The sequence below is a fragment of the Hoplias malabaricus genome, chromosome X2, assembly GCF_029633855.1.
Source record: "Hoplias malabaricus isolate fHopMal1 chromosome X2, fHopMal1.hap1, whole genome shotgun sequence".
NCBI lineage: Eukaryota > Metazoa > Chordata > Actinopteri > Characiformes > Erythrinidae > Hoplias > Hoplias malabaricus.
Genome location: NC_089819.1, coordinates 42,566,996 through 42,579,357, shown reverse-complemented (window position 1 = coordinate 42,579,357; position 12,362 = coordinate 42,566,996). Strand labels below are relative to the sequence as shown.

General features: G+C 36.7%; 3 protein-coding genes across 4 annotated transcripts in view; 1 reads left to right on the top strand and 2 right to left on the bottom strand.

Annotated features, from left to right (window-relative positions):
* Window positions 1-2,639, bottom strand: part of LOC136677032 (DNA-binding protein RFX7-like) — a 40,997-nt gene extending 38,358 nt beyond the window's left edge. Inside the window, exon 1 of the mRNA XM_066654384.1 lies at window positions 2,500-2,639. Coding sequence (XP_066510481.1) covers window positions 2,500-2,597 — 98 coding nt within the window. The 5' untranslated portion in view covers window positions 2,598-2,639. The remainder of the gene's footprint in view (window positions 1-2,499) is intronic.
* A 2,385-nt stretch (window positions 2,640-5,024) lies between these two features.
* On the top strand, window positions 5,025-11,903 carry LOC136676791 (testis-expressed protein 9-like). 2 transcript variants are annotated; one of them, XM_066654017.1, is made up of 13 exons: window positions 5,025-5,058; window positions 5,701-5,825; window positions 6,236-6,299; window positions 6,409-6,488; window positions 6,603-6,639; window positions 6,729-6,802; window positions 7,177-7,343; window positions 8,120-8,202; window positions 8,285-8,458; window positions 9,789-9,923; window positions 10,117-10,251; window positions 10,469-10,587; window positions 11,769-11,903. In XM_066654017.1, exons 1-12 carry the CDS (start codon window positions 5,026-5,028, stop codon window positions 10,544-10,546), a joined length of 1,185 nt encoding a protein of 394 aa, XP_066510114.1. In that variant the 5' UTR covers window position 5,025; the 3' UTR covers window positions 10,547-10,587; window positions 11,769-11,903. The 2 variants fall into 2 exon arrangements, with proteins under 2 accessions (XP_066510114.1, XP_066510113.1); XM_066654016.1 differs by having other exon boundaries at window positions 10,469-11,875.
* Window positions 10,943-12,362, bottom strand: LOC136676793 (calmodulin-like protein 4). The gene is made up of 2 exons (XM_066654018.1): window positions 11,741-12,362; window positions 10,943-11,055 (listed from the first exon to the last, which is right to left on the bottom strand). The coding sequence occupies exons 1-2, from the start codon at window positions 11,889-11,891 to the stop codon at window positions 10,958-10,960; spliced, it is 249 nt and encodes an 82-aa protein (XP_066510115.1). The 5' UTR covers window positions 11,892-12,362; the 3' UTR covers window positions 10,943-10,957.

Sequence of the window (12,362 nt, the reverse complement as noted above, 5' to 3'; positions counted from 1 at the left end):
ACAGTACTGTTTGGAACATTGTTTGGTGCAATTACTATCATATAAACACTATATACAGGGTACAATGCATGCGCTCTCTCGCACCGTACTAAGGACCGTACTAAGGACCGTACTCTGCCGCAACGCGGCATGTGTACGGTCCTTATTGCTTGAGTCATGAACGGTAAACTGATAATGCTTTTTGGTGAAGGTGTTTATATTTAAACTGAATTTCGAGTGGCGGCGCTGTATTTATAACCGTAAATGAGACACATCCGTCGTCTAAGTCGTTGGAGAGAGAGAGAGAGAGAGACGAGCACGCGCTGGCCTACCAACTCGGCTCCAGTGACGGAGAGCTCCGCTTAGTTCACGGAACCGACTCCTTCGAGTTCTTCCAGTAAATCAAATATCGGAGATTAGAGCCGTGCCCCGCAAATCAGGACTTCTAAATTGGCCAGATAAATTAAGCCTAATTTTGACATTCCTACTGGATAGTCCTCACCTTTGTGCTTAAGATGGCTGGATAACTGATCCTGGTTTATTGCATACCCCCTAGTTTAGAATTTCAAACGACTCCCAACTCATTATGTGGTACAATAATATAACAGGAAATATGGCTTCTCTGCTCAAGTAGTGTACGTATAATGTAAACATACCTACATTTTTTTTTTATTCCAAAAAAGGTCCACAGTCACATCCATAATATACTGACTGCTGCACTGAGTGTTCTTCCTTTGTTAACATGTAATTATTTGACATGGTTCTCAGTAAAATCTTCTAAATGTAGCGAATAAAACATTTTGTCTTAGGTAAAATTTACTTTTATAAGTACATAAGTTGAAGTGACAAACATCCTTAAAACATTGTTTGAACATTAGAAGATATTTTCTTTAAAACAGAACATTTGCCACCGTCCAGAACTTTCTAGAAAGGACACAGTTTAATTGCCAATCAAAGGCCACAATCATATCCAACCCAAGAAAGTTAATATGTTACAATGCATGTACATAATCTGTGTGCACAAACTGAACGTGTTTGTTACTGGGGCTGTTAAAACAAGTACAACAGTAAGGAGCTGATGTGTGTTGAGCACATGAAAGCATTCTAGCAGTACATGGCCATAAGGTCTAGTCTATACCAGTTCTGAACAGGTGGGAAAACTGTTTCAAGACGCTAGCAATAAATTATATAAAGGAGAAGTTCTGAAAGTTTGCCTATGCCAGCTATATTAGAAAATGTAAATGAAAATACAAGTCATAACACTGTTTGAAACACTAATGAATTTAATAAGAAACATGGTCTGTTAGTTCAGCCATCAAAAAACATTCTCCAAGTAATAGGAAATTAAGCAGATCTATTTATTTCAGATGAATAAAACTAGCTAAATTATTTGTAACCACATTAATGTATTTACGTTTAGTGTCTGTACCATAAATCTCGAGTGAATCATTCGTACCAATATGTGAAAAGAGCCTGTTCAAATGAACCGACTCCCTCCCGAGTATTCACTACGGAGCACGCTCTAGCTCCGCGTGGCTTGTTTACCATCCGCCGCGCCACCGAGCAGTGGATTTAGCGGCTAGCATGCCCTCTAAAGTCACTCTGCGAAGAGCTTTTAACTAATTTCCGCCACTGAACAGTGTTAGAGCCACTATGTGACGTCTAACACGGCACAATAACCCCAAGATATTTAGAAATACGAATGTGACAAAGTCGCTTTTAAAAAAAGAACACAACAGAGGTAAGACCCTAACGCGGCGGTTCCTGATGCTAGAACAGATAACGAAAAGGTAACTCAGGTGGATCGGAAGAAAACACCAACGGCCAAACAGGCAGGGCCGTTTTGATTGTTTGGTAAAGACAAATGAATATGTCCCAAAAAAGTGTCCGAATCTCGTGTATGTCTTGTATTTTATTTTCTAAATAGAAAGGCTAATTTAAAAAAATAATTGCATTGGCCTCATAAAAAAACACCGTGCAGAAACACTCGTTATAACTTCATATGGAGTGGGCGGGGCTAGGAGTCTTGGGAGAAGTCACTGGTCATCAAACACTTATATTGATCTATAAAGAAATACGTTTCTTTATACACCCTCTTGCACATCGCAATGCATTATAAATGTATGATAAATCAGGTGGTGAATTAAACACAAATCATAAAACTCGTGGTATGTACAGCTCATTTTGTATTTCTATTGGGTTACACAGAGCAAATAAACAGACATCGTGCTCTGCTATTTTCTGTTGCACCCAAAATACCTATTTAAGTTTGTACCCTGTAGAAGATGTCTTGACTGTACTTTTCACATAGTAAAGCAACAACGTGTAGCTTGACCAGACCTCTGCACTGAATTGTAATTAAATGTGCAGCTCTTTATATCTGATGTCAGTACTGGATATTAGAGGGGGACTGGTCAGTGCTGCAAGTGAATAGTTAGCCACGTTGTAAACATACACACGCAGACATACACCCTAAGGTCAGTGTCCAGGAGCAGGGCATGTTAATCTGAGAGCTCTTACCAGATGGAGTTCTTTATTTTGATCTGCAGGGCGCTGGTCTCTGAGCCCTGCAGTGGAAGGAGCGAGGGGAGAGAGCTCTGAGGATCTTCAGCCATCATCAGCAAGCGCTTCTAAGGAAGAGGAAGAAAATGAAGACGATGATGATGAGGAGGAGGAAGAGGGCGGTTAATACGCAGGCCTCAACCCGAGCCTCGAGACCACAGGAATCCCCTCAGCTCGGACCATCACGGTCCTCTCCCTAGTTAATCTCGCGCTGTCGGGCGGAGTGAGCTCGAGCCGCCGCGGAGCTGCACGCGGCTCATGGTTGTTCCTCGGTCGCCATCCAAGCCGTGGACCCAAACACAAAACAAGCGCACATGCACGGATACGGAGACTGTAACGAAAGAGAGATTTGAAACTACTCCCTACAGCTCCAGAGCTGTGCTGTACTGATCTGCACCCCTCGTCTCTCTCTCTCTCTCTCTCTCTCTCTCTCTTTTTCTCCCTCGCTCTCTCTCTTTCCCTCCCCTCGGACAGGCGCTGCGTATTAGCAGTGTTGTTCTTAAATGATTCACTGAATCGGTTCCTTAATTTGGTTCTTTTAAGTGAACAAGCCAACTCGCGTTTAAGGGCGTGTACGTATATTGAAATTATTATTATTTTTTTTTTATCAAAACGAAGCTGTTTTCTTACGTTGTATTTAAACGATATTAATTCTAGGCGATGGTATTAATTCCTCATTGTACAAATGTAAAGTATTTCAATTCCAGAATAATTGTAATACTCATGATTGAGGACAGGACCAAGAGAACTGTGTCAAATTCAAAATTTTAATGAAATATGCAAAATGTCATTAAACATTAAAAAAAATATGATACACATAAGTTAAAGTGAAAGACACGAAGGTGGTTCACCCAATGCAAATGTCAGCCATTGCTCTCCGATTTGCCGACCCTGGCAAATTCTCCAAAGATGGGACCTTGACTGCATAATTTCTGGTAGTGACTACGTTCACGCTGAAATTTGTCCCGTGTGTCTGTGTGATCACTGACGTGGATAGAAAAAATGTGGAAAACATTTGTATGTTGTACAATGGCAAATAAATGCACTTAGAAAAATTTGAAAAATGCTGGGAAATACAATGAAAAACGTGTTGAATACAATTCATATACAACTCAAATTCAAGTTCTCTTGAAGAAATTATGTCCTTAGGCATGGCGTGCATTTTCACTGAAAAGTTATAAATACAGACAATGAAAAAAGTAATTCACAGTATATATATATATATATACAACCACAATTATTTTTCCTTGAATTATTATGTTGTTGTGAATCAGCCAATCAGTAGGGTATTGTTGTTGGTGGAGTCAGTGAATCAGGTTGCAGTTGTGGATGTTATATCTAAAGTATCTATATAGTATCTATATTGAAGTTAATTGTTGCTGCAAACTGGCTCTTTGTTTCTGTTTGATTTTACTAATTGCACTTACTGCGATTTAGAATGACATTACAATTTATGTTAAATGAGGTACAGCACAATGTCTACTGACAATATTTCTGTGGTATCTAAGCTGCCAGTATGTTACTGCAGATGTCTTTCATTTTCCCAGTAGGGAGATGGACTAATGTGATTGATTTACATTTCATAATATAATATTTTGACTAGTTACTTAAAATGTAGGCTACAGTTTTGTTTAAAATGATATCATAAATAATTGCTAGGAAACTATTGGAAAACGAATTGAAAGGATCGTAAGATTCTTAGTTATGAAGTGAATCATATGAATTTGAATCACTGAAAAGAGCCGGAAAGCTTTGCATGACTGCGCATGCGCGCTGGTTTCAGTGGAGAAAAACAACATTCTCCATTCCAATCCTGTTCTGACGACTGGGTTAAGCTAGGAAATATATTTTCAGTCAACAATGTGAATATAAAACAAACGGCGTTTTTATATTAAACTGACACGTATTTGCAAACACATATTTCAGTGCTTAAAAAATGAGTTTATATACCCTTTAACAAAGTCGTCAGCAAAAGTAGACAAGATAAATTCCAGTGACCAAAATTACGAATCACAATATTACATTGTTTCTTAGTGCCGCTTTGCAAAGGGGATGTCCTGACAGAAAATTCACTTATATTGATGTCATTGCTAATATATGTTTTGAATGTTCTTTATATTTTCGCTGTCCAATTAAAAACATATCAATTTCTAGTTTACTACATCATTTGAACACAGTAGCTGTCCTCAAATCGTGTGAATATTTCATGATAAATGAACCAGTAGGTTCTTTCTTTAGTTTCTTAAACTAAAGAAAGAAAAAACCCTAGTTGTGAAAGTAAGAAAATGAATATCACCCAGTGCTCCTTCAATTTATTTAGCTAACCCTGAAATCCTGCTTTGTGGAATTACCCTGTTTATTATTTTGAAAGTGCACTTTAATAAAAACTGTGAACTTATAACTGTGCATATATAGCTATTTATACTTATTAAAATAGAGCAGAGAGCGGTTGCTATGCAACAGCGTCACATTTCACAGAGAAACATGGCCGACAGACCCACTTCAGCTCCTCAGCGGGTGAGTTACGCGAAGGAAATAATAGTGTTTTTTTGCTGCTGTTGTTTGTTTACGCACATCTGTTACTGTCAGCTTGAAAGAAAAATGTCTTTAGACGTCTATTTATCATATGTCCTGTGTTTGTGTTGCCCCACCACCGAAGCGCTTCTAAATAACCCCGATTTAACGAAGCTGACACTAACTCAGTTTTTATACCGGATTGCCTTCCATAAATCAGTAAAATTTCAGTTTTACTTCAGTGTTCCTCCGAGTTTTCAAAATTCCTGCATAAACGTGTCATTAAAATGCAAACAACTCCACTGCAAATGTTTGATCACAAATAACATGCTTTCTTAAAAGCCCGTCTAGTTATCGAATAAAGTAGCTATCTGTTAATTAAAATGACACATTTAGAAGTTGTTACCGAGAAAGAAACCATTTTATTTGGCCACAGTGAATTTACACTTAATAATGTCATAATAATCATAAAACAATGTTTCCTTTTGTGTTATGTTTTGCTTTATAATGCCTCAAAATGATCTGAAACCTGATCATTGATTTAGAATGCTACATTTCACATTAGACCATTTTCAGCATGGTAGAAATGGTGATTCATAACCCTCGTACTACAAAATAACATTACTGCCTCCTCCTATCACACAGCTTAAAAAGCCCCAGTCAGCCAGCTTGCAGAAGACTCCAGTGTCCCGACCTGTGAATCGACCTGCTTCTGCTCCAAACAAGAACCCTCCTTCAATGAACCTACTGGCCAAAGAAGAGGAATACAAGTATGCATTATGAGTGACAGCTTTTATGTTATTATCTCTATTTATTGCTTCATATCCATAACTCTGTTACATTAGGAAATAAACAAGTCACACTTTTGAAGAAAAAGAAACAGAATTAATGAACAATTACAAATGCAAAATATCAACTTGACTGTTTCTTACTCCAAGGGAGTTTTAAGTATGCATCATGCTTACTAATCAATGCTAATTCATTAAGAAGCTAAATATTTAAAATATATTTTAAAGTTTAATCAAGTGTTTGTGACAGTGCTAGGTACCTCTGGCATTATGCATATAATTAGATTTTATATTTTAAGTAGGTAACATTAATGTTACAGTTTATAAGACTTATTAATTAATTATAAATTACTTAAAGCACGTTTTGACTGGGAAGTACTGTGTAATTGTAGACGGCTTAATGCTGAACTGGAGGCAAAAACAGCTGAGCTAGTTCGGCAGGCAGAGAAAGTTATGGTAAGATAAAATCTTTACTTGGTGGATGTTTAGACACTTTGTCCCTGTCTATATACATGGCCATATGAAAGTATTGCATGTAAAATTCATAAAATTTCTTTTTTTGCAGAGGGAACAAAATGAAGTGCTCTCAAAACCCATCTCTACCCACCTGAGCATCAGTGTATCAGATGATTATGAGCATTTAGGGTAATGTAGTTTACATACAATATAATGCAGTCATAACACACCTTAACATAACATATACATACAAGTTGTTCACTGTTGAATTTACTATAATGTCTCTGTTGTGCCTCTTAATAGAGAAGAAGTGCAATCATTTAAGCAGCCCACTGCAAAGGTATGCATACAACAATTTGGCTGTTTTGATGGAGGTGAATTAACTAACCCACTTGCTGTTCATAGTATCATTTTTACTTCACTCTGTAGGCAGTGACAGAGAAAAAGTCTTTAAAACCTGGAAGACCAAACAGACCTCCTTCAGGCATAAAAAAGATAACTCAGTGAGTTAAATGTTTTGCTGGAACACATATAGAAATTCTAAACCATACCTTAGTATTATGTGCAAACAGACTAAATAGGCTTGTTTTGCTATTAAAAATGTATTCATAGCAGTAGAGACAAGAATCATAAGTCTGAAGGCAAATTTTTTTTTTCAGATTCACTACTATGTACTATATATATATATATAAACAGAGTTAAACAGACTTTCAAATGAATGCAACATATGTATATGCATGTTTGTGTGGGTCTTACAGTCCCAAAAAACAAGTATAACATTGTCGGTTGCTTAGCAGTATACATACATACATAGTAATACTTAGCACATTCAGAGGGTATTTCTATGGCATTCCTATATTCCTCTTTGCAATAATAGAAAAACAAAACCTACTGTGGTGGACGATGTTGCTGTACCTGAGGATTTTAGTGACTTCTCGCTGGCCAAAACCATAAGCAACCTTGAGGGTAGGGTGAATGACAATGTGACTTATGAACATTTGGAAGATGACATCATGCCAAGCGCTGGGGAGGAGATGAGTGCAGGTGAGCTCAAACACATAAATATTGTCCTTTTGTCTTGAGAACTGCAAAGATCCACGCAGAGGTTCTAATATAAAAAGCTGTTTAAATATATTAAAAGGAGATATATTTTGATAAGTCAATTAATAAGAGTTTCAGTTTCTAGAACAAACTATATTGAAAAAACATAAAATAATAATTTAATAATAATTGTTTGTATTTTGTGATGATAAAAATACATTATTTCTCCTTCACTGTTTTAATTTGACTTTTTTCTCTCTCTAGAGCAGCTGTAATAATTCTAATCTTAGTTTGCCAATGCTGAGTGTCAGCTAGAAGTATATAAAACCCCTCAGCAATAGACTGAGAAGCAGTAGAACAGTGTCATAACTTAATTCAATATATTTGGGATGTGTTAAAGTAGAGTTTATGATCCACAGGCACACATTTACCTGGCTTTAGTGATGCTGTTATGGCTGAAAGTAACTGGATACTCACAGCATCCAATGTAAATATTTCCCAGAAAAGCAGAATCTGTTACTACAGGAAAAGGGTTCTAACTCCCTTCAGTTTAGAAAAAAAATGGAATACAATAAATAGTGGAAATTCTTTTTTTTTCTTAAACTAGACTTAAAAATCTGCTTGCTGTCATTTATTTACTATGCATTCTTCTGAATGTAAATGGTACATAGTGCAAATGTTTAAGATACTGCAGATATGCTAAATATGTAGTTTACATGATTTGTGTAGACCATATTGCTTGAACAGGCATTTAATCTTGTCCTGTCTGATGCTTCCAGAGGCTCAGATGCGATTTTTGAAAGCTAAATTACACGTGATGCAAGAGGAGTTAAACAGACTTTCAAATGAATGCAACAAAAGGGTAAGCGATTACATTTATAGATAAGAAAGACTTAATCATGTGAATAGGATGCATTTCAGTTTTTCTTTTTGTTTTCTTTAAGGATGATGAGAATGCAGCTTTAAGCAGCAAACTGAAGGAGGTAGAGGAGGATCGTGTGAGACTGCAGAGAACCACCAGTATGCAGCAAACTCAGTTAGAGAAACACAGAACTCTGGCTGAAGAGGCCAACAGAAATTGTGACAGTTTGCGGCAGCAAGTGACCACTTTGCAGAAGGTGGGAGCGCCCTCAACTTTGTCCCATATTGACTATAGGAAGACTTTAGACTGAATATAGGAATATTTCCCTGAGAAATTAATGGTATTTAGCCATTGAAGCATTTGTGAGGTCAGGGGCTGATGTTGGATGATTAGTCCTGGATCACAAACACTACTCCAACCCATCCCAAAGGCACTGGATGGAGCACCAGGTCATAATCTTAGTTTGCCAATGCTGAGTGTCAGCTAGAAGTATATAAAGCCCCTCAGCAATAGGCTGAGAGGCAGTGGAACAGTGTCATAACTTGATTCAATACATTTGGGATGTGTTAAAATGGAGTTTATGATCCACAGGCACACATTTACCTGGCTTTAGTGATGCTGTTATGGCTGAAAGTAATTGGATCCTCACAGCATCCAATGTAAACCTTTCCCAGAAAAGCAGAATCTGTTACTACAGGAAAAGGGTTTAAACTCCCTTCAGTTTAGAAAAAAATTGAATACAATAAATAGTGGTAATTCTTTTTTTGTTTTCACAGTAAATACGTGGCTGATGTTTTTGAGTACTACATAACCTTATGATTTATGGGCACAGGAGAAGTAGTTGATTAACTGAGCTTATGTATGAACTATATTCTCCATTCTGTGGACCAGGGATTTTTTTTTACCTTGAACTTAAGATAACCTGGCTGCTCCAGGTTATGTCTCAGTTTAACGGAATCAAGCATGTTGTATCTCAGACTGCTTCCCACATTGAAGAAGCTGTTAATGACAGAGCCAGTGCAGAGGAATGCCTGGCATGGGCCCTTTGACACGATTAGCCCAGCATATGTAAAGTGAAGCCATCCTGCAGTTGGCGAGTGCACTTATAGATCTGGAAAGGTGGGGCCCTCATGGTCATGTATATACATAAAGCCAAAAGGAAATAAGTTTTGATACTGGTAATGGTACAGAAAAAGATACATTGCCATGTTACATAACCCTGCTTGTATGACTGAGTGTAACTGAGGTGCCTCATGCACTGTATGTATATATATTTGATTGTAAGAAAGCCTACTTGTCTTACTTTATTTGTTTTACACGGTTTAGTATTTTTGGCAGTCAACCTACCATATTGTACCTAGGCCTTTAAAAATAAAAAGTGAACCTACAGGTTACTTGTTATTAAACCTTCCCATTAATTTCCCAGAATGACAGACTGAGCTTAAGATAAAAAATTTAAAGGCATTAAAAAATCAGCCAAACATATTCTCCAACTTTTCAATTCCTTTCAAATAGAAATTTCATCTGAAGGTTTCCCGTAATCATATATTCATGACAATTGTTTTATTATTTTGTGGAAAATTCAGGAGGTGGAGGGCATGAAAAGGGCACAGAAGCAGGCAGCCAGTGCCCACAGTGCTACAGAAGTAAGGCTGAACAGAGCTCTGGAGGAAGCAGAGAAGAGCAAAGCACAAGTCAACAAGCTAAAACAGACTAGTAAGGTACTGAGCAGCTTAAATCTAAACCACATTAAATCCAGTTACTCTTGTTTCCAGATATAAGTTATATATATAATAGTTATTATTCCTCATTATACATTAACCATTCTGAATTATTCAGAATAATTCTGGCGCCCCCTCCAGGGTGTATTCCCTGGGTTCTTTAAAATACACTTATCACAGTTTTCTTTTAAAGGACTCTGCAAACCATGAGCAGCAGAGGATTGAAGCACTGCAAGCTGAGAACAAAAAGCTGGAGAAACAGAAGGCTGAACTAATCATTGGCTTTAAGAAGCAGCTTAAGCTGATTGATATTTTAAAAAGGCAAAAGGTGAGTTTTCCAAAAAATATATTTTGACTATTTTTACACTTGATCATTTGACATGTCTTTATTGTCATGATTGTAAATATCCACACGAATGTGGATAGATATTATCCACTGATGAAACAAAACATTGAGGTGGTGTTCCCAGATGCATTTTAGTCAGATGTAGTATATGTTTTTGAAGTCACATTCACCAACTAAACCTCTGTCCCACTCTTAACAGATGCACTTTGAAGCAGCAAAGATGTTGTCCTTCACAGAAGAAGAATTTATGAAAGCACTGGACTGGGGCAAACCATAGTGCATTCAAAAAAGCTGGATAATGAATTTCAGACTTAGAAAGTATGTGGTTTATCTTGTCAAAAACACAGAAAATAAGTGAACTCAACATTCTGTATTTTTAGTAATTAGGTACATTTTAAATATAATTCCATTTTTTGTAACTTATTTTTATACATTATCTTCTATCTTCTATTATATTATCTTCCACATTGGTCACAACACTTCTAACACATGTCTGCCCTCTAGAGGATACATTTGGGAGCAGTTTTCATTTAATTTGTTTCAGATTATTTATGGAATGAAGGAAATATACAAAATATTTTTATTGAAACACACAAGTTTACTGCTGGTTGATATTTCTGTTACTGTGGGTCTGATATATGAGAATATAACAATAATTGCAACACAGATGTCCATACGTTGTGGTTCCTCAGTAGTCTACAGGAGGTAAGGTGACCATTTTTGCGAATTCCTCATAGTAAATAAGGCCATCAGAGCCAACATTGGCCTCCTTAAACAACTCATCCACTGCAGAGACAAAGAAAAGGATTTTCAGTTTTCTTAATGGACTGAATACCTAAAATGCTACAAATCATATTTTATTTACACCGTGTATGAGTCATAGGCAAATATATCATTTGTGTTGTGCAGATATAATGATACAATAATATAGTATAGTTGGAAATAAAATCTTAGATATTTCTTACATATTTGTTTTACAATCAAGTTCCTACTTCACTGAAACATATTTGTTGTAGTCAAATCTAAGTTTGTCCATTGATGTGATAACAGGAAATATTTGTCTTAAAAAGAGGCAGGTTTAGGTATTTTTTATCAGATGTTATTTTATTGTCTACTAGGTCTTGCAAGGTTGTTGAAAGTTAAATTTTCTCAACATTTTTTAATACAATTTTAAACTCAGTTTTGTAAAGTGTTTTTTTTTTCTTTTCATTGCGTTCTTTTCATTATTTCAAGAATGCTTTCATCTTTTCTATCTGAAATATTGTCTGAAACACATCTATGTGTTTGATTGGTCTTTTGCACAGTACACTATATGAAGGCATTGTTTGTCAAAAGACATTGGTATCTGTAGTTCTGCCCATCTCTACTGTGGACTGGATAATATCAAATCAGTCCTCTTACATTTTATTGCCTTTGAAGAACCTTAAGAAATCCAGATCCTATATTTAAACTAGCATCCCTTCCACTCTACCTTCTTTATCTGTGAGTTTCTCTCCCAGGCCTGTGAGCTTGGCTCGAAGCTCTGATGCCAGGACGTAGCCTTTCTTCTGCTTGTCAGTCATACGCATGGCTTCCAGGATCTCAGTCTTTGGGTCCTCTTGCTGCATCTGCCTGTGCATCATGGACAGGAAGGTGGAGAAGTCCAGCTCACCAGTTTTATCTGAGCCAGGACACCCCCAAAGTTACATACAGAGCGGATAGAGAAAAACACTGAAATCATAACTCAGTTCAAGGCAGCTCTTAAAATTTTATGTGCCTCTGTGTAAAATAATGTTTTATACTCTGTTAGTATTTATTTGTATGTAATTACACATACAAATAAACACTAACAGAGCATATACAGGACAAATACTTTGTTGAAAGTTCCCTGAAAATATTGTATGTTGTTGTTTGTTTGCAATATATTTTAATATGTGGTAAAAGTGGAGAAATGTCATATGTAGATTTGTGGGGTGTAGAAAATCAACAAAACATGTAGTTTGACCAGAAGTGCTCACACTTTTGCATACGCCTGTATAGTGGAGTACATACACACTCCTATATATTAAACCCAGGTATAATATAGAGGTAAAAAGCAGCATAATCTATACACT